The sequence below is a fragment of the Xenopus tropicalis genome, chromosome 4 (assembly GCF_000004195.4).
Source record: "Xenopus tropicalis strain Nigerian chromosome 4, UCB_Xtro_10.0, whole genome shotgun sequence".
Taxonomy (NCBI): domain Eukaryota; kingdom Metazoa; phylum Chordata; class Amphibia; order Anura; family Pipidae; genus Xenopus; species Xenopus tropicalis.
In genome coordinates this window covers 128,358,328-128,381,692 of record NC_030680.2, presented here as the reverse complement: position 1 = coordinate 128,381,692, position 23,365 = coordinate 128,358,328, and the positions used below count along the sequence as shown (strand labels likewise).

General features: G+C 39.0%; 1 protein-coding gene across 1 annotated transcript in view; it reads left to right on the top strand.

Annotated features, from left to right (window-relative positions):
- Positions 1-23,365, top strand: part of ptx (pentraxin) — a 38,515-nt gene that overhangs the window by 5,780 nt on the left and 9,370 nt on the right. The window contains 11 exon segments of the mRNA NM_001195618.1: positions 247-273; positions 6,040-6,060; positions 7,446-7,496; positions 9,262-9,294; positions 9,476-9,761; positions 13,995-14,152; positions 15,577-15,621; positions 16,058-16,099; positions 18,111-18,390; positions 19,344-19,498; positions 20,063-20,110. Coding sequence (NP_001182547.1) covers positions 247-273; positions 6,040-6,060; positions 7,446-7,496; positions 9,262-9,294; positions 9,476-9,761; positions 13,995-14,152; positions 15,577-15,621; positions 16,058-16,099; positions 18,111-18,390; positions 19,344-19,498; positions 20,063-20,110 — 1,146 coding nt within the window.

The following is a 23,365-nucleotide window of genomic DNA, read 5'->3' as shown; positions in this document are numbered from 1 at the left end:
GTGCTCTGTGAATGAGCACAATGGGGTGCGTTTTTGCGCCCCTTTAGTGCCTTTGCCCTTTCATCCAGTTTCTAAATAATGCCCTGTGATTGATACTAAGAAATCTAGGATAAATCCTTGCAGACAATAAAACAATTGCATTTTTTAATTTCAAATGTGCTTAGTAGATTATCCTAAACACTCTGGGTGATTGTTTCTAAGCTATTTGTCAACCTTTTTTTAACTGTTTTGGTTTTTTTTAAACAGATACTGAAACATCATTGGTTCCTGAAGGTAAAGTGATAATTATGTTCTGATGATACTACTTATGTATGAGGAAAGATAAAAAAGTTGGCATTTCCAAGTAATTCTAGAGGCTTACCTGTTACACCAGCCTGTGGTGCTACCACAGGGACACCACCTATCTTCTTCTATTCTCCCAGGTGTCCCCTGAAGCAGTTGTAGTTGGGTTTATTGCATTACAGAAATCTTTACACGTGCCAAGTGGGAGATGCCTGATTTAGGGCTGATTTGTCAGATAGGGCTATTTTTTCTACCTCCATATCTGATGATTCAGCCCTAAACATTAGTGGAGGGTACTAACAATCTTTCTTGTGACCAATGGTTGCAGGAAAGATCGTAACTGTAACATGTATGGCCACCTTTAGCTTGAGCCCTCAGGGTTGTTATTTTGCACCCCTGTACCATTAGTAAGCCCTGAGGTCTTACAACTACAATAATAATATTTAAAAAAAGAAAAACATTTTAACATTTCTCTCGCTGCTTTTGCTTACTACTTATGCCACTAAATTATTGTTTCAGAAGGGAAACTGGAGTCTTAAGTGCAGGATAGCCGATTTCCGATACATGTGTCAAGGAAAAACTGTTGGATAGGCCAGTTTGATTGTAGCTACATTTTATTCGTATGTACGAAGGCAGTATCCAGACATTCTTAAATGAGAATTGTCTATGAGCTGATACTACCCTGAATAACCCAAAGCATGTTTGTCTTATAGTCCTGAAACAGTCTTATCAGTAGTTAGCTTTGTTATCTCTAAGAACAGGCAAAGAGGCCCAGTTGACCAACACCCAACATGCTTTTCACAAGTTTGCGGACTCATCATAAATGTTTTTACAACAGCAAACAGAAACATTCTTATACAATGTATTTCACAACCCTTCTAATATTAAATGATATGAACAAGATGGAGAAAAGAAACAAGATGGTTTCTTTTTTCTCTGACATTCCTCCCTGTTGTTCAAAATCTTGAACATATATATTCTTCTTACCCAGAACTCTATTCCGCTCACCTATAAAAGGTTAAGTGGCAGTACAGAGTTGCCTATCAGGGTTCCCATCTAAATCAGCAAGTTCTTCCTTACCCTATTCATACAGGAATGGGATCCTGCTATGGATAAGGTCGGCCAAACACAGAAGGTTCCTGATCAGAAGAGGCTGTTGTATATTTGATCCAGGAGCTAAATGGGTGAGCACCCTCCCTTCAGCTGCCCCTCCATGTAACCTCTGGATAAAATACTGTATTTGCAACAACACAACCTTGCTATAATATAAACCACAAGGCCCATTGCAATCCCACACATTTAGTATTATAAAAACTTTTAAACATTTGATAACCAAATCCTTATGATTCCCATAAATAAGAAAGGGTTCTGTAGGGCTCAACTGGGTCATGTGAGTCCCCAATCCAGGTACAACTCTCCTTACCTGTGATTGTATAAACCCCACCCTCATCTATTAGTAGGTAATCTAGGACCATTCTATTCTATAATGCCATCTTCCTGACTTATTTCTCATTTATTATTTTGATGGAACTTATAGTTTCATTTATTATACCATCCCTCATACTAGCATACTTAATTAATCTATTGACTAATTCTATTCCCCATCCTATCAAGGCAGGGAACCACATCCATCCTTTATCTGAGGTGGAAAATAATTCCTTTTTTTTTTTTTTTTTTTTTTTTTTTTTTATTACCCTGGAATGGATACCTTGATTGTCTATGTATGAGATGTTCAGATGTTGTCTGATAACAGGTACAACTCTTTCTATGGTACAATTTCCCTACGCTCCCATAGGGAGCCATGAGTAAGCTTAGTTTCCAAATATAATATAGTTCTTATCGAAGTATCCTAGAAATGATTGTACCGTGATACCCTGGCCAATATCTGAAACCATCTCATATTATCTGTCACCTTAGACTTAAAACTCTTATCTTCATCTTCTCCTCGGTCAGGGCAGGAACACCTGGGGACATAAGAAGTATACATTTTTCCCAAGCCAACATAATCATTACAATTACCCTGCATTTTATCACATTTTTTTCCCATATAATCCATGTAGAAATTCAGAATAGCATTTTCACAATCTGTGTTTCCTACATGAATCTTATTTAAGTACATTAAGTGATTGTATGATTAGCAAACATGAATCCTACACATATGGTGGGTGTATCTAGTAACCCTGTTATTTCCAAATATGTACCCCAATCTTTAATTGCATTTTAATACTTATGCTTTGTGTCTATTGCAACTTCATAGCTATAATCTATAAGATTAATATCATTGATAGAGATAGGTATCCCTACTAAAGGTATCCCCTTATGGGTGACTGGAACATATAAACATCTCCAGCAGTCAGTAGTATGTAACTGCTTTGCAGCTGGTGTAAGAGCCATATAGAATTTGACAACCCCCCTTTACTGGTGTAAAGCAATGATAAGGACCTTTACCCAGAATAACACACACAGAGTCATTATTTTATAAAAGTCCTTTTCTTCTTCTTGGTGATTCTCTTCACCCAGAGTAGGCCCACGCTTAGTGTCAAAACCTGAAACTGGGACCGTTGGTTAACAGACTAGTGGAATTATTGTTGCCACTCTAGTCTGACTTACTTTAAAGATGATTTTTATCCTCTTGATTCTGGAAGAACTGAATCAGTCTCCTTAGTTGTCTTTCTGTTGATGTGATCTCGTTGGGGGGGTTGAGTGTAGGGACAGGTTCAGACTCTGTCACTGGAGATAACACTCTGCTCAGGCTCTCAGTCACTGGAGATAACACTCTGCTCAGGCTCTCAGTCACTGGAGATAACGCTCTGCTCAGGCTCTCAGTCACTGGAGAAAACGCTCTGCTCTGACTATCAGCAGGACTTTGTATGGGAAATACCTTCTTACAGTGTCAGATGTGTATTCAGTTTGGCTCATAAATCTCTTTATCACCGCCCAATCTCCTGATTGGAGAGAGTGAGTTCCAAATACAGTCTCTGAATCTGCTAAAGAATAAAACACTTTTCCATACAAGTTAGTGAGCTGCTTATACAATTGCTTAACATAGTCAGTAAGAGAAACATGTTCTTCCTACCAATATTTGAATAAATAACCCAATATTTGGTGATCTACCAAAAGCAACACAAAGGAAATAACTGTTGGGGACCCTTAGGGGTGTCTCATAGATGACAATGCAAGGGTTAAAGCTTGTACCCAAGTTAGCTTTACCTGTTATTAATTCTGTGGCTTTTGTTACTGCCCATGCCTCAAATCGACCCAAAACATATCTATGCATACAAATACATAAAAACATTTAATAGGTGAATACAATCTATCTGTAACCTTTGAAACTGATAGAATGGTTTAACCAGGTGTTATAAATATGATTTTTTCACAAATCCAAAAGCAAACCATAATTTGTTTACCATAAATATAATTCCCCCCTTTTGGAAACATGAGATGGGAGGTGCAAAGTGTTTGCTAACAAATTAGATAAACGGGAGGTGCACACAAACAACCATAATCATGTTTCCAAATATCATCTTATCTCTTATAACATTTACTGGTCCATTTAATATGGACTTGTGCTCCAGCCTTACTTTTGCAGCGTTTTAAAAATTACTAAAGTGACTGGTGTATGTGGCTGTCAGTTGGTGTATGTGGCTGTCAGTTGGTGTATGTGGCTGTCAGTTGGTGTATGTGGCTGTCAGTTGGTGTCCCTGTTAGAACCATACAAGCAGCCTGTTTGTCAGCAGCTTTATCTGCCTTATCATTCCCTGCAGTAATGTTATCTTTCCCTTTGAATATGCTTACAGCCTTTTCTAACAATTACTTAAAGTGACATTGACACCTTTAATTTTGTGAATCAATACTTACTTTGATAGCAATAAAAACTGTTATCCACAAAATCACTGACAAACATACCAGTTTAACAATATATATATATATATATATACCCATACATACATACACTTTCCCCTTTATATGGGTGTCTATAGTTCCCTTAACCAACTGAGTGTTAAAGTTTATCCCACTTAGCCCTCAGTCTGGTTCTTAAAGCTACTACTACTGACAGAACTACTCCCTTTATTTCTCTCATTTGGTCATAACCCTCTACTTCTCCCTCACTCCGTGTCTTCCTAATCTTAGTTACATTGATCCCTACTGTGTGTCCCAATTCTAATATAATTTCAGTATCCATCTGTTCCAATAAACTTTGACTGAATTTGTATAGGGTATCCCATTTGAGTGTACACCATCACATGGGATAGCCATACCAATCTGTTTTGTTAATTTAGCCCATTTGTCTATTTAGCCACTTACCCACTGGCCATCTTTCATCACTGCCTCCCGGTGACAGTGATGACTCAGGAGCTCCTATTCTCTCTCTGTTCCCGGAACAGAAAAAAATCACAAGTCGGGGTCTGGCCACCCCTCGGTTTTGGGTAAAATGTTCCCCATATGGAACTGGGCTGGAGACGATCACGCTCCCCCCTTTTACACAAAACAAAAATCTATATATTCCCAATATACAGATTTTCACAAAAGTGGGTTTCAGTGGCTAAAATTCACATACAGGTTAACCCTTCATTTGTTCCCGCCAAAATTTCCAGAACAGATAGATGCAAACAAATCCCATAAGAAGTGTTAGAACTAATTTCATTTGTATAACCATAACCAATGACTACACTCTATATCTGATGGTAGGCAATCCTTACTAGTATCACTCTACAATAAATCCTTATTAATATAGTTACACAGTGAGATTAATTAAAGAACAATTATCCCATAAAGGGCAGAGAGAGAGTTCTTATCATTAAACAAAAAATACTTCCACTGACACATTAGTACATTCACAGTTACCTAAACATGAACACAACATGTAACGGGTTATGCACATCTGTTACACTAACTCACAAGGGTTAGACACAGACTAACACAGAGACAAACAAACAACTTACGGCTGGCCTATCCAAGGTTCGTAGAGCGGGTTACTCTTGTAGATACAGCCAAGCGAGGGAATGAAAGTGATAGCGAGAGCTTATCAGAGACAAATCTTTGGTCTCACCTTTATTGGCGCCTAAGGTCTCGGTATCCAATCATCTCCTCCTGTATGGCTGTCCTCCAATTTCTCCACTCCCGGGTTTACTTCGGCACCAAAGCTGTCAAGGAAAAACTGTTGGATAGGCCAGTTTGATTGTAGCTACATTTTATTCGTATGTACGAAGGCAGTATCCAGACATTCTTAAATGAGAATTGTCTATGAGCTGATACTACCCTGAATAACCCAAAGCATGTTTGTCTTATAGTCCTGAAACAGTCTTATCAGTAGTTAGCTTTGTTATCTCTAAGAACAGGCAAAGAGGCCCAGTTGACCAACACCCAACATGCTTTTCACAAGTTTGCGGACTCATCATAAATGTTTTTACAACAGCAAACAGAAACATTCTTATACAATGTATTTCACAACCCTTCTAATATTAAATGATATGAACAAGATGGAGAAAAGAAACAAGATGGTTTCTTTTTTCTCTGACACATGTTTCTGTAGTCATGCAAACTGAGACAATAGAAGCAAAGGACAGAAAAAAACTGATTACAGTTGAAATTTAAATTTACAAAAAACTTTATATTTAGAATAAAAGGTACATTTTGCACAGACTTAGGATAGGTTATTTTGAAAGATTTATACAGGCATTTATTTATTTATTTATTTATTTGATGCTGTAGTGTAAATATACCTGATACTGACTGCAACTTTCTGACTATTTACAGATGACTCATTCGATCTGGCTGGTAAGTGACATGTCTGACCATACTGGGATAGGTATTCAGAGCTGTCAAACCCCTCTCCACTATTTTTTCAGGAGTTACCAGATTTTGCCTTCTCTCTCCCTGTCTCCCATCATCCAGTAGTATTCTCCCGATTTTTTGGCCATCCCCAAAGTCTGCGTCAAATTTCGCACACACGTGTGCAGTAAGCAGCCAGTGACGTCATCCGAAGCATTTGCACATGCTTGGGTCGTGATTTTTCAACTAAGCATTTGCCCATACACATAACATCACTTCCGGGTACCAGGAAAATTTTCAGTATCCCTCGAATCCCTGTTGCTAAAGGTTGACAGCTCTGCATATTGGCCGGTTTAAGTCATTTGCTTTTATCACTCCATCCTCAGCAATATACATGGTTTGTAGAATGCAGTGTGAAGCATTCATTTGTTTAACCTCCATTTATGTCCCTATCCCACCTTGTGTTCCCAGAGGAACAACAAATGAAATGCAATGGGGAAAAGAGCCTTTTGTAAAATTTTCATAAGCTAGTCATAAAATACATTATGAGCAAGCATATAAGATTACACCAGTTCATAAGTCTGCTTGTGTAGCTCTCTCTGTAGGAAAGCATTCCCAGGAGATCACCAGGAATCTTCACTTTTGCAAGGCCTGGTCAGCTTATCTTTTCTTATATACAGTAACAGACATATCTTCTATTTTGTCCTAGGATTGTGGTGGAATTTTAATGGTAGCTGCCGTGTTACTTGTTCTGGCAGTTTTACAGAGCAGCACCTAATCTTAAAGACTAGTTCCACCTTGGGTAAATCGTGGTCCCATGTGCATCAGTCCCTCAGTCGAGTGGGTAATTTTCTGTCCCTGGGCTGGTCTGTTCCATAGTCTTATGAAGGGGCAGGGCTTAGTCACTACTGGGAGCCAGTTAAAATGTTTACTTACACGGCGGTGGTGTTGAATGTATTTTTGAAGGGCCATAGAGAAGAATGCAGTGGGGAAACTAAATGAACTCAATAGCTGAGAACCCAAATTCTGCACCAGGGTAAGTACAGGGGCAGATAGTTTTTATTTTCCCTGGATATTTACTAGGGGTGCAACTGCATATGGGGACATGATTTAGCCTAAGCTTACCCGTAAATGACACAATTGGGTGCTGCTTTTGTTGAATCCCATTCAGAAAATCTCAGTATAGGCAAGCAATTGTGCAATTTACACTAGAAATGGATATTTGCAGCAAAGGCATATTTTGTGCACACAATAAACCCTGTACTAAAAATGTGCCATTTATTTAAATGAAATTGAATAGAAAGCAGAATCTAAAGTTGTTTAATGTGCCACTTTCCAGGATATTCCATCTTTTTCTTGTCTTACTCATTTGTGTTTGTTTTTAATGGCAGACGCATTTAAAGACCTTTTTGATTTATGGCGGGATGATGAGGATGACTATTGTAAGTACAGTGTTATTTTAAATGAATATGATTGAAAAGAAAGCATGGCAAGCAAAACTTTAAGGGCCATTGCCCACAGGGAGATTAGTTAGCCATGGTTAAATCTTGGCTACTGAGGGTGACTAATATCCCTAAAATGCCTTCCCACCAGCACTAAAGTGAATCACCAGTGGGTAGCACGTATATGCCTTCCTAACAAGCTTAGCCATGGTCAATCTCCCCATGGGCCATGGCCCTAAAATATCATATATGTGGAACTACTGAATTGCACTTAATCTGTTCTTCTTAAAAAATCTAATGAACCCTAAAAAAATATACCAAAAATATATAAATCATTTCATTATAAAATATTATATGTTATAATACAGTGCTGTCCAACTTCTGTGGTACCGAGGGCCAGAATTTTTCTGGCCTACATGGTGGAGGGCTGATAATGGAAGCCTGTTTTGACCACTCCCCTTTTTTAAACTGCACCCACTTCAAGCCACACCCATGTTATCACAAGAGCTTTTAAAACGATACCCACATTAATGGTGGTAGCGCAGCAAAAACCTAAATGGTTAGTGCTCACTGAAGGGATATCACCCTTCATTCATATGTGAAAGAATTATATTATGTCATATTAAGACATACCCTTAAATCCCTCCTCATCTTTGGGTAGCACAGCAACCCAGAGGATATAATTAACACCTTAGGGACTATATAATGACTATTTCCAGATGCTAACAAACTCCCACAACAAACCCCTGCCAGGTTTACCTCCCACTGGCAGCATAGGGAAGGCAGAGTGCTGCCTGTGTGCCAAACTCTGCCTACCCTATGCTGCCTGTGTGTGCCATACTCTGCCTGCCCTATGCTGCCTGTGTGTTCCATACTCTGCCTGCCCTATGCTGCCTGTGTGTGCCATACTCTGCCTGCCGTATGCTGCCTATGTGTGCCAAACTCTGCCTGCCGTATGCTGCCTGTGTGTGCCATACTATGCCTGCCCTATGCTGCCTGTGTGTGCCATACTCTGCCTGCCCTATGCTGCCTGTGTGTGCCGTACTCTGCCTGCCCTATGCTGCCTGTGTGTGACATACTCTGCCTGCCCTATGCTGCCTGTGTGTGCCATACTCTACCTGCCCTACCCTGTCTGTGTATACCATAGTCTACCTGCCCTATGCTGCCTGTGTGTGCCATACTCTGCCTGCCCTATGCTGCCTGTGTGTGCCATACTCTGCCTGCCCTATGCTGCCTGTGTGTGCCATACTCTACCTGCCCTACCCTGTCTGTGTATACCATAGTCTACCTGCCCTATGCTGCCTGTGTGTGCCATACTCTGCCTGCCCTATGCTGCCTGTGTGTGCCATACTCTGCCTTTCATATGCTGCCTGTGTGTGCCATACTCTGCCTGCCATATGCTGCGTATGTGTGCCATACTCTGCCTGCCCTATGCTGCCTGTGTGTGCCATACTCTGCCTGCCCTATGCTGCCTGTGTGTGCCATACTCTGCCTGCCCTATGATGTGTGCCATACATAGAGGCAGTACATACAGTGACACAATGATGGCTCTACAGTTTGAGGTGTGAACAATGTGGGGGCTTAGAGCCTGAATCTGAGGTGTGAACAATGCAGGGGGGCAGTTAATCTCAGTACTGATACCATTTAAAGCTTACACAAAGGTAAGCAGTCACAGCAGCCAGAGAGGTGGGGGGCACACAGAGGGGGGCTGTGGGCTGCCAGTTGGACAGCACTGTTATATTATTGTTATTTCCTTGTTTTCTAGATAGCCTAGAATTTCCTACAGAACCAACACATGGTAAGTAGAGATGTTAGCAGAAGGTATAAAGTATATTTAGTCACAGTATTGGGTGGGTTATGCTGAGAAAAAGCCAAATAACTTTAGAAAGGACCATCTATAACACATAGGGGTACCATAGTGTAGGGGTTTTAAAGTATGCAAATGTATGGATACTTTGATATGGAATATTATTTTCCAGGTGAAAATCTTGCTTTCAGAGGAATCAGCTCCCAGTCCAGCACATACGATCACTTTGGAAACGCAGAAAATGCCATTGATGGTTCCAGCAGTACAAGATATATGTCAGGGCACTGTTCCCACACTGACCTGGACATAGAGCCGTGGTGGAGGGTGGACCTTACCGATACCTACAATGTCACCATGGTTAAAATAACCAACAGGGGCGACTGCTGTAATGATCGTATAAATGGTGCAGAAATTAGAATAGGGACTGCTCCTGAAAAGGGTGGGACAAAAAATCCCAGGTAAGACGTCATTTTCATTGGCTCATGAGTTGTTTATTGGCGTTGTATGTATGTATGTATGTATGTATGTATGTTTAAGTTTATTTATAAAGCGCCACAAGGGTACACAGCTCTGTACAATCTTACAGAATACAAAATTACACACAGGGAGGACGAGTGATATAATAAATAAATACAATAAATATATATATATATATATATATATATATATAAGTGCCATGTGGTATGAGACACAGTCGGAAGGAGGTCCGTGCCCCGTAGAGCTTACAATCTAAAACTGTAAGAATGTATGACTATGTTAAAACGATAGATCACCTAGAAATGAACCCAAGTCTAAAATGATACTAATATTCTATGACAATTTGCAACTTTTAAGGGGGCATTTACTAAACTGCGACTTCAAGTCTGGCTTATTGTTGCTGTTATGAGACAAAACTGCAACAATTTCTAATCCCCAAATACTCCAGCTAAAACCGGTCGAGATAGAAGTCAGTGGCACATGTCCCTTTTACAACTGGAAGATCTTTCTTTGCTTCTTGGTTTTAGAGGTTTTTGTTTTCTTGACGCTGGCTTTTGTGTGACAATACGAAAAATCTGTGGTTATCATGCAACGTTTCTGCAACTTTTTTCCAGTTGTGCTTTTTTAGTTCATATCTTTTGATAAATGACTGCTGTTTGTGAAAAGTAGTTTTAAACAAATATAAATCAGAAAAAAAAAGACGTTTTAGTAAATCCACCCTTTAGTTTTTTCAAACTATTTCCCATTTTGTTCTGCCCAAGCTTTATTACTTTAATGTAATAATACTTTAATTGTAATAGACAATGAACTGGACCACAGAAATCATTTCCAGCTGGTGTCTATTTTCTTTGGTTTATTGTGTGGCAGGTTGTCCTGTGTACTATCTGTGGGCAATAAAGGTGACCATACATTTAGTCACCCATACACATGGTCAATCTCAAGGAGGAATGATCGGATCATTCAGTGGGCCTGTGGGGACCCATCAGGCAAGGATGTGATCTATAGATATGTGGCTGATTTCCAGCCAGATATTAAACAGACAGGCTGTCCAGAGCTCACCATATACAGGCCCCATGTGTACTAAAGCTGGCAAGGCAGCAGCTTTAGTTCACATTATGCACAGATGGGCCAACATAGGACAGTTTGATTGTGGGCTGGTTAGGGCATGGGCATGGATTGGTTTTGTAGTGGGGATCTAAACATTTCTGTTATTACATGTTTCATAAGGAAAAGAAAAATAAATACCGTATATACTCGAGTATAAGCCGATCCGAATATAAGCTGAGGTACCTAATTTTACCTAAGAAAACTGGAAAAACATATTGACTCGAGTATAAACCTAGGGTGGGAAATGCAGCAGCTACTGCTAAGTTTTTTTTTTAACTGTCTATACTGTCTAATAACTTCTATTTGTGAGAGTGCATCAGCCCCAGTAAATAGATAGGAATTTGCAAATATCTACTTTCCTGCTATAATGCATTTACAAAAATATATGTCCTTTATATAAGCAGAATATGCATTTAGCATTTGAGCTTTTCACTTCCATTACCCAGAAGCAGAGAGTGAGAATCTGGCAAGACAGCATGCAACACAGACTAGTTAAGTGACATAAGCACACATGGGTACTGATTGCTTAGGATGCCCTGTACAAATATTTGTTGAAGGACAACAACAGGTTCTAGTGGTTATTTAAGGGATACTGCCTTACCATGCCTAGGAGCAGTCATTAGAGTTGGTCATTAGTTTTTGCCCTCTGCCACCCAGCACAGAACAGAGCCGTGTACAAAGCTGCCCAACTGCACCTGTTAACTAATAGCCACTACCATCCATTGTTTATGCCATTTTAAAGGGCATTACTACCCACTGCCAATAAAAAGGCCACTCTTTGCCATATACATTACTTACAATGTTCCAATAAAGGTTTTAATAAATCTAACTGCTTCAGCATCTGTCTGGCAGTTTATATGCTCTGCACTGCTGCTTCTGACTCCTGCTAATCAACAGACAGAGGAAATTGATTTGGGCTACATTGCTTTAATATTTAGAACCAGAGAAAATGAAGGCATAGCAATAACAAATCCTGCTTTCCATTGCAATCACATCTACAAATAACCGCTTGAGTACCAAAATAATGTCAATTCCAATGCCTCTCCCCTCAGGACCCAGAGAGCGTTTGAGCAGCAGAGCCCATATCCCGGTGCCCTACACATACAAACACTAAATGACAGTCAGTAGCCACCTGAAACTTCCTGCATGCCTTCTGCTTTTGCTCTGCCAGGTTCTTGCAGGCAATTCTGTACTTCTGCTCCCTGTGCAGTGGCTTGATTTAAGAACACCGTGCTTGCCTGCTTGCGCTGTGCTCAGGACGTTGTCGTGCTGGATCAAGGGGTGCTAGCGCGTGCACAGTAACATCTGGCAAGGGGACAGGATGCGAACGCGCGTGCAGTAACCTACGGCCACGGGGGGGGGGTGCGAGAGCGCGCGCACAGTAGCGCACTAACATACGGCCATGGGGGGTGGGGCGGTGGGGGTGCGAGCACAGTAGCGCACAGTAGCACAGTAACATACGGTCATGGGGGGGTGCGCGCACAGTAGCGCTGTAACATACGACAAGGGGGGGGTTGCGAGTGCATGTCCGTTTCCTACTACCGTTTTTCATTGGTGCTGAAAAACTCGGCTTATACTCGAGTATATACGGTAATTAAAATGTAGTTCTATAGCTATTTTTTAAATGAAATCCTGATATATCTTGTCAGTGAAAAGCATCATAGCCAACAAATGATTTCTTTCTCATAGCGTTGGGCACCATGTTCCAGCTACTGAAAACTTGAATGCCACTGTCCATTCAAATTAGGGAGATTAAAGTAAAGTGTTAAAGTTGAATGTGGTTTCTATAAAGGAGAAGGAAAGGTAAAAACTAAGTAAGCTTTATCAGAAAGGTCTATGTAAATACAGCACTCACAGAAACGCTGCACTGAGTCCTCAAAAGAAACACAGGACTGCTTTCTTTTTTTGTGTATACATGTACTTTGGTATCTGACTTCCTCTCTCAGAAAAATCCTTTGTTCCCAGGGCCAGAGTCTGCGCAGTTCACTCCTCCCTCATGCTCCCCTTTCCCTTAGGAATCTAAGCTATAAGGGCTAGAGCTATACAGCAAGAAGCTATGAAGACCGAGCTTAAATGGCAGCTGCAATCTTAAACAAACAGAGAAAGCTTCTAGGGCTCTTTACTCAGGTATGGTAAAGCTTTCTGCAGAATAAATATAGTGTTCTAGGTGGAACTAATGTGGCGAATCTATTGACAGTAAAATGCCAAAATGGCTTTCCTTCTCCTTCATAGTGCTCAGTGGAAGTTGCAGACAAATCAGATCCAACAGATAAAAAAAATATAAAGAAATGCTAGCAGTGATATTTCATATAACTATAATTCATAGGACTTTGTGGCAAGAATTAATTGTGAAATGAAAACATTTTTGTGAAATAATAATGGGGGAAATGGCTTTGGTGACATTTTTACATAAATCCTATAGGAAACAACCAATGGGGAAGCCACTGCTTTGAGGATGTGTAGATGCCCATTTGAACCACTTATGCTAGGAACTGACCATTTATTACAACATATATTTTTATGGCTTAGGAACCCATAACCCACCACCAGGAATTTTGGTAAGGTTTACACAGTTAAAGTTAGTGGACTTCATATAAACAAAGTGACCTTAGTTATCATAAGGGGGACAGGTGCTGAAAGCTAAAGTTCAGTGGCCCACATCAATCAATTATCAATGAGATTTAATCAGTGAAAAGTAAAAGCAAATATCTGATTGGTTGCTATAGGCAACCACACTGGAGCCATTTAGCTCCTGTCTTTGTCACTTAGTTCCCACGTATCTTTTTGTATCTAGTGTTTTCTTCACATATTTCAATTCTTTAATATTTGCTTGAACTTTTCCCATAGTCTTCATTGTAAAAACCAGAATAAGGTTTAATTAGGTATAGGGACTGCAAAGGAGGCATCAAGAAGGGTACACAAAGGTACCTTCAAACCAGCCTTTTACATACTGACGTTAAAGATATATCGATGTGAACATTAAGAGCATCATTACTATAAATTGTTGGAAATAATAATTCAAATATCTGTTAAAAATGTTTAAATAATGTTATATTAATGTACCTATGTAAATACAGTGATTTTTATTTGTATTATTATTAATTCAGATGTGCTAAAATTGCATCCATGGGCCTTGGACAGACAGAAACATTCAGCTGTGGAATGATAGGGCGTTATGTGACTGTTACTATACCAGGCAAAGCTGCCTATCTCACCATCTGTGAAGTAAAGGTCTTTGGCGATCAAATTTCTGGAAACTACACTAGTAAGTGTAAATACACTAGTAAGTGAAAAAGAATGTGCCAATTCACAAATTTGTATTTCATTTTTTAAAGGTGTATTGGTCAGTGCCTCTACCTATGTCTAGGATAGATTAAAATCTCTTTAACCTCATTGGTTTGTAATTGTGAACGTAATCCAACCTAATCTATTAGGTACTATTTCATCTTTAGTGGAACTACAGTCTGTTCTCTGCCTACACATTATTAATAGAATTCATTACTTAAAGCCACTTTAGGAACTATGACCACGAAATTAGTCCTAAATGCAGTCCACGGTCATCCTTGACTGTTGACTCTAAATAGCTGCTGATGTTTTAGCTATTATTCCTGCTGGAGACTTCCGAGTACTCCACATTCATATTCCAAGGGGAGCCCACTAAAGATACAAGATGCTCAACTCCATCTTTCTTAGGTTCTCTTTTTTTTTATTTCCATCTTAAGGAGGCTCAAACCTCTACTCAAAAAATAACTGCTGCAAGCAGCCCAGTCCTGCAGTTTGTAACCTGAGAATTCCAAATCACCGGCTCATGCTGGAACCAGTTTTCCACACCAAGGAAACTATGCTCCCTACACCTATTTTACCCTGATACACCCAATTGCTTCTGTTGTCAGTTTGGGACTCACAGCATGAGTAAGATTTCTTTGTTTCAGAAGAAAATTGTTAGGTAAGCCATCTTGTTAATAAAACATTTCAAAAAGAAAAATAAAAAGTGACCTGAAAGGTTTATCAGTTGTCCATTTAACAGTCTACTCGCTCAGACTCATTACTATAAACAAATCAACATGTAGCCACACTAGTATGAAAAAACTTGATCAAAACCAAATTATTTTAATTGAGAAAGTACTTAGGTGTGGAATGTCTAAATATTCCCAGATACAGGAAGACTAAATATTCAAGGACTCATTTCCGTAGTGTAAAGCAGGCTACAAAAACAGGTGCAAACTGGCATTTTTTTGCATTTAGCACCCTGCCCATGTTTAGTGCCCATAAGCTGACTCTCCAGCAGGGCTGTATTCATGAATTTGACTAGGGGTGGTATGTGAGCATCACCTTGGATGCCCCCTAGTTTGAGCATCATTCTCACACACAAGTCAGGGAGCACCAATGGTGCACTGTGCCATGGAGCTCTGTACTCTCCACCTGCTATAAAGGGCTAAGTGGTGCAAGGCACAGACTACAATGACATACCCTGCCTTAAGTGCTTTATAAGAACTAAGGGCCACAATTTTTCTCGAGCAGAAGGACATTTAATGCCTTGAAGACACAGAAAGTATGTAAGCATCATATACTAATACTACTAAATATACTAATATTGGTATTGCCTCTTTCACAATGGCCTCATCTATAATAAACACATTTTTTATATGACACACACTTATACACATAATATGCCTTTTACGATTTCAGGCATCCCTATTTCTCCTGATTCTGAGGAAATTGAAGAACAGCAAGGTAAGGAGCTTAGAGACAATATGCTGCTTTAATGACAACATTTATTATCGGCTTTTCATGATAGGATGATTTACATACGGTCCTACTCACAAAAGTTTAAATTCCAATAGGATTTCATGCAAGAGTCTAAAATAAGTGCCTAGTCACAAAGTATCTGTAGCATTTTCAATGAGCTTGTAGACTACAGAGGGCCACACTTAAGTAAAGAGAAGAGCTAAAGGCAATGCATCTATAGGCCTCAGTAAGGTCTCATGGTCCTAAAATGCAACATGATGGAGTCCATGGTAAAGCTGTGAGCAAACTAGTGGCAACTCAGTGCTGAACATATATAAAGACCTAAACTGATACTGTAAAGCAATGTATTTCTTTCCAAAATGTTACATTCATATTTAATTATTATGACTATATTTAGTGTGATTTGTTTCTTTTTACACAGCTGCCACTGAACTCAGAAATATGCTAAAGCACTCTGATGCTGGTAAGTATAGTGTAGAACTGAAACCTCTCTGTAAGGCACGAGGATTATACCAACGTCTGCCCCTGACAACTCTAAGGAGACATTTCCAGTAATTAAATGTGAAGATAGTACATAAACAATATGATAATTGTGTACATTTATGGGCTTATTTATCAATTTTTGAGTTTCTAATTCGCATTATTTATAAATACTTGTTCAAATAAAAAAACATTTCAAATTTGTGAGTTTACAAACTCGAAATACCTGAAAATCTTGAATTGAAAATTCAACTCCCACTGACTTCTATATAAGCTTGCAAGCTTTTAGATGCTGAAGTTTTGCATTCAAGTTTTTAGGTTTTTTGCACTTAATAAATATCAGTCAAGTGTTTGAACCATAATTTGAATTATCTGCGTTTTAGCAATAAAAACAAAATCAAACTTACATTGACCAGTTTAGTTAGGCCTACTCCATTTGTATTATATTAATCGACTGAATGTGGGTGACATTTCAGAAATCCATTAGATCTCAACACAAACCTCTACTATATTTCATTGGATTTCTCTCTTTTATACGTATTTAACCCATCAGCTTTTTTAAAAATGAGCTCTGTAACTAGCAGAAAGGTTCAGCATACAAAGAAAGACATTAGCATTCATAGAATCTACCATAGAGTCTACAATGGGATTTGATATATCAGAGCAGTCAATCTTTTACGGGCCTGAGGACTAGATTCTCATTAAATAGCAGTTGAATTGAATGGACCAGATGTTCCTATTAATTTTACTGAATTTACAGGATTATTTGGCCAGTTTAAATACATTTCCTATAAAATATCAAATGAATAAATCTGTCTTAGTTATCATTTCTACAAAATTGGTCAAAATACAACTAAACGTGCTTTTCAGTTTACATGCAAGTTGGCTAGGGTGCCATTTACAGAACTGTAACCAATGACTTCAATAAACTTTACTTTCCACTATTTTTTTGTAAACTTTATAATTGACACTCATTTGTACAGCCATATTATCACCCCATGAAATAGTCTGTAAGCTTAATCACAGTAAGGAAGTCCAGCTAAATACCTGCTAGCTGGAAGGGTCCTGTTGCCCTGTTGGAATACATATACAGTAAATATATTATCTGGCCCCTAAATATTGAAAACATTGTCATCTAAAAGATTGCGACTTTCTATAAAGTCAATAGGGGTTGTCTTAGGCAAAGTCAAGCCACATGTTCGATTCGAGTTTCAATACTAGTTTTATTTGAGTTTGTAAACTCGAAAATTCGAACATTACAGTTTTTTTATTCGCACAAGTTTACCACATTAATAAATAGGTGAGCATTCGATATTTGAGTTTAATCGATTTAGAAAAACAAATTCGAATTCACAAACTCAATTATTGATGAATAAGCCCATTACTCGCCCATGGAGAAATATGAAAGGAACTTTATTTCACTAGTCCATTTGGTCTGTCTCTGTCCAACTTGACATGGGGAGGCTTATTTATCAATTTTTGAATTTGTACATTTAAGAGTTTTCTTTTAATAATTTAATAATTGCATAATTATTAAAAATATTAGATTATAAAAAAATTTGATCTCATAATACTGTGGGAAAAAACTGAATGCACTGAATTTGTATTCTACCCATAATTTAAAAATTTTTTTGAAAAACTCGACTTATAAAAAGCGCATACATTTTGCCTAGGACAACTCTCACTAACTTCAACATGAACTCAAAAGCTTCTGAGATGCCAACATTTTACTGGATTATTTGCTCTTAATTAATCTTGAACATTTGAGTTCTGGATACCAAAATTCAATTTTGCTTCTTATTGAAGAAAAAATAAAAATTTGACCGTTGATAAATCACCCCCTTAAACTGCACTGTACCTAGAATCCACAAAGTGATTTGCATGTCACTAGTACATTTTTACATATAAATGGTTTCTTAAACGCTAAATATATTTTCTTAGCGTACTTTCTTGACAATAAGGCTGTTATTGACACAATAAATCTTGCTCTTTAGCACCTAATGTAGCTCTGCACGGAGCTGCATATCAGTCCAGCACTGCTGAAAAAGGTGACGCCAAAAATGCTGTAGATGGCAAGCTATGGAATCAAGATCCGGCTAAGCAATGTGCTCAAACAACAGTGGAAACTGATCCCTGGTGGACTGTAGACTTAAATTCAGTCCATAAGGTCTTCTCAATTGCGGTGACCAACAGAGGAGACGGCCACAGCGAAGGGCTTGATGGAGTAGAGATTCGCTTAGGAGAATCAGCATTCAGCTGGAAGAAAAACCCTGTGTAAGCATTACATTTTGTTATTAGTTTAAAGATTTCAGGAAAGGAAGTTTCACCTTCAGTAAAAAGCTGTGATGTCTGCTATTTAAGATTATGTTGATGGGTTATAGAAGTCAAGGCAATTTTGGTTGCATAGACAATAACTGAAATATATTCTATCTGTAGGATTTGCAGTAGCACCTTGACCCAGAGCCGGATTTATTAATACGACGCCCAAGGCCGCCCCCCTTCCCCGCAAAGTTTCATTTCGGCTTGGGTGGCATGCCGCCCCTAAATTTGTGCTGCCCTAGGCCCGGGCCTTTGTGGCCTAAAACCGGGCCTACCTTGACCCAAGTACTTTGTAATTGTTTATATTCACACAGAACCTAACAACAATAATTTATTATACAGATACAATGAGTTGAGTACTAATTCAATGGATTTGGTGCAAGACAGCATGGAGGCCATAATGACGACCAAATCAGTAAAAAGGAGACTTGGAACACCCTTTTTTGCTCAGAAAGCAAACATCAGGGTCTGTGCTGAATTTAATACTTGAATTTATCATACTAGTCATGAAAATATTAGCATTTTACCAACTGCAATTTACATGACATGTGCTTGCTAGGGCATTCCTCCCCTTGAATCGTAGGGGGATAAGTATTAAAGGTGCTCAATAGAAAATTAAGTAATAAAAAGTAACAAAAAGGTTCTAAAAATGTTGCCTCACTGAGGTAGTGTGTGCTTTTATCATCATTTATTTTAATTTAAAATCTAATTTTTTCAAAAATGGCTCATTTATAAAAAAAAAATATATTTTGAAGTTAAAGACGTAACAGGTAAAACTGTAACTAAATGTCATTTAAAAAGTAAAAAAGGCGAGCATTTTCTGCACATTTACTCTTTAAACAAACATTTGTAGGGCTAAAAACCTGTACCTATACTTAATACTTGTTGTGGTTTTTGTCCATTGGCAGCTGTGGAACTGTCTCCAAAATTGGTCTTGGGGAAACATTTTCATTTAACTGCAATGGAATGGAAGGACGTTTTGTGACCATTGTTCTACCAGGCAGTGAAAAGTCCCTTACACTATGTGAAGTACAGGTTTTTGGCTTACCAGAGGAAACACCATGTAAGTAGGCCAAACCTAATTCTTTAGGTATGGAATCTGTAATCTGAAATGATTGGGACCTGGGGTTTTACATATAAGGGAACTTTTATAATTTGTATCTCCAATCCTTAAGGCCACAAAAACAGCATGGCGTAAACCCAATAGTGCTCAGAAATACATGGAATGGAAACAGCGCCTAATGTATATTATCCTGTATTTGTGCAAAATTGAAGCTTTAGTCACATATTCAGACCTTTCTCAAGATGCCTCTAAAGTGTACAACCCCCATCTAAATATCCTTATTCAAAAAATGGAGCCAAATTGTTTAAGCATGAGGTCACACCATACAATATACAACTGACATATACAATATACAACATATACAATAACAAAGTAAATATAATACATAAAAATAAATATAAAAATCTCAGATGCAGCAAAAATATCATAGTGAAAGAACATAACAAAATAAATGAAACCATTTCTATTGTTACGTTTTTCACTATAATATTTTTGTGTATATGTGTAATGTATGTGCTAAATGTTACCACTAAATTCATAATTTATATAAATTCTGTTTTTTAGATGAAGAGTGGAATGGTGATTTTGAGCAGCAAAAAGAGAATCATGGAGGTAAAGTGTTTTAATATTATTATATAATCCTAATTATTTATATAGTGCAGTGGTCCCCAACCAGTGGCTCCTTGGATGTTACTCCTAGTGGCCTATTGTTGTAAAGTTGTGGTTCTGTAAAAACTAGGGGGCACATTTACTAATCCATGAACGTCCTAAAGCAGCTAAATGCGTTTTTTTCGTAATGATCGGTATTTTTGCGTTTTTTTTCATCGCTGTCGCGATTGTTTCCTATTTTGTGTGACTTTTTCGTCACCGTTACGACTTTATCGTATATTTTCCGCAACTTTTTTGTCGCCGGATTGGTTTTTCCACCGTTTACAATTGCTCAATACGAAAAAATCGCGACGACGATGAAAAAATTGCACAAAATACGATAAAGTCATAACGGCGATGAAAAAGTTGCGCAAAATACGAAACAATCACGACGGCGATGAAAAAAAATCACAAAATTTTTGTTTCCAATCCGTTTTTTTCCCATTCGGGATTCGGATTCAAGGATTAGTAAATGTGCCCCTAGGTGTACAAACAAAGCCTCCTGTAGACTGCCAGTCCACATAGGGTCTAACAAATAGTCAATCACAGCCCTTATTAGGCACCCGAAGGTAAATTTTCATACTTGTGCTCTTTTGATATTTGAATGTGGCTCACGGGTAAAAAAGGTTGGGGACCCCCAATATAGTGGAAGCATATTCCACAGCACTTTGTAGCTTTTATTCATCATTCACATTAGTCCCTGCCCCCGAGGAGCTAACAATCTAAGCTCTGTTTCATTGGAAGACAAACGTAAACCTGAAAAAATTTAATTTAAAATTGCTCAGGGTACTTTTCTAAGAACTTGTCAAGGTCGTCAGCCATTACCAGGGTGGAAGTCTGGACCAAAGAGGAAGCTGTGTCAGGTAGTCCAAATTGAGGGGGTAAGAAAGCTCATTGTTCTATAGCATGCTGGCCAGCACTGCGGTGTCCTTGGTGGATTTGCATGAGATGTGAAGCTACATGGTCAGGGCATCAAAGATGGTCAGGAAAGTCTAAATGTAGGCTTTGGCATCATTAATTAGGGGAGAATTCTTTTCCCAGAGATGATATGCCCATTCCAGATCTTTGCTCTCCAGCATGGAGATGACATATCCCACCTTAGCTTGTTCGAAAGCATAGTGAGAAGGTTGCTGTTCAAATTGTATGAGGCACTAGTTCCCAAAGCTCAGGCTATAGGCCTTAGGATCCCTGTTGTAGCGTGGAGGTGGTAATTTGTGGGGTTCTTTGACTGTTGCCATGGGAGGTGGAACAACCACTATGGCATGGGGACTTCCAGACACCAAAGCAGCATTAGGGTCTCTAGGACTTGCCCTATGTGAGCCTGCTGAGCTTCATAGGCCTCCATATGAGTCGCTATGTTGTATAGCAGTGATCCCCAACCAGTGGCTCATGAGCAACATGTTGCCCCAGCCCCTTGGATGTAGCTCTCAGTGTCCCCAAACCAGGGAGTTATTTTTAAATTCATGGCTTGGTGGCAAGTTTTAAAAACAAGATTTACTACCAAATAAAGCCCCCTGTAAGCTGATAGTGTGTATAGAGGCAGCCTAATAGCCAATCTTAGCCCTCATTTGGCACCTCCATGAACTTTCATGATGCTTGTGTTGCTCTCCAAGTCTTCTCTGGCAGAGAGACACATGGCATCTAAAAAAAATTTAAGAGCCTGGTTAACTCATTCAGTAGCTCCATTTGACTGAGGGTGGTAGGCAGAAGAAAATTGGAGAGTGATGCTAGGAGCTTTGCACAGAAAACACAAAAATTTAGAAAGAAATTGGGAACCTCTATAAAAAAATTCGCTGGAAAACCATGAGTACGAAAAATATAAAAGAAAATACAGTTGAGAGAGTTTCACAGCTGATGGGAGTTTGCATAGAAGATAGGATTGATGAGAGAGGGGGATATCTTAAAAATAGCCTGTAAAAGTTTGCCAAGCCAAAAAATCTCTGCGTGGCCTTGGTACTGGTAGGGAGGGGCCGATCCTGAATTGAGACTTTGGCAGAAAAACACAGTTCTGTTAAGCATGGAGAGAATTTTTCCTCAGTTGAGAAAGCACATCTCGCACCTGGGCTCTGTAGCTGATTATGTCCTTGGAAAAATAAGATTATCATCTAAGACTTATATGATATTCTCGTTTTTCCAAGGATTATAAGCAGACGACCATGGATTGTCCCAGAAGATGTCATTGACGAATTCTTGAACAGCAGGTGCATTACAGAGTCCAAAGGGTGCTGCCAGATACTCATAAAGCCTGTCCCTGGTGCCTTGCCTTGCACTCGTCCCCTCTCCTATCTGGATCAGGTTGTATGCCCCATGGAGGTCTAGCTTAGTGTCCCAAGCCCCCCTCAATTGGCCGAATAGTTCTGAGATGAGAGGAAAGTGTTTTACTTATAATAGTCATGTTGAGACCTCTGTAACCAATACAAGAGCAAAGATCTCATCTTTCTTTTCCACAAAGAAGAACCCAGCCCTGGCAGGAGAAGTAGACAGCTGGATAAACCCATGTTAAAGATTATCTTATATGTACTCTTTTACTTGGGTTTCAGCAGGATACAAGGAAAAGTACTACCTCTAGGGGGCATGGATCTAGGAAGAAGATCGATGGGACAATCGTATAGACAATGATGAACAAAAGTCGCAGCAGATTTCTTACTGAAACATCTAAAAAATCATTGTATGCAGAGGGTAGGGTCTGAAGGTCAAAAGTAACAAGTATTCAGTAAATAAAGGTAGCAGGCAGACAGTAGGAACTCCAACAAGATAATTTTTTGCACCAGTCATGGCATGATGACATCACATTCCTACATGATGATGTCAATGCACCAGCACCACATCCCATGTGGCAGCTATGGGCCATCTTGGAGGCGGTGCCGTGCACTCCTTACAGAACTTTTGCAATCTATAGTTAATCATTATTATTTTTTTCAGTTTTAGAGCTATTTAAGTTTTTATTAACCAATATAATGATTTTGGCAACAACAACACCCCCTGCTGGTCAGTTCCACTTACTGTACAGTAAGAGAGATATATTCAGAAGAAAAGCATTGAAGTATTCTGATGTTGCTTTACCAAGGAAATGGATTAGAAGCCTCAGAGGACCTTTCCTATCTCCTTCCTGTGCACGGAAACAACAGTACACTTCTCCATTTTCCCTCTGAACATATATCTATCTGACTGTACAGTTACAGGAACTGACCCGCAGGTGGCAAAACAGAAAATAAGAAA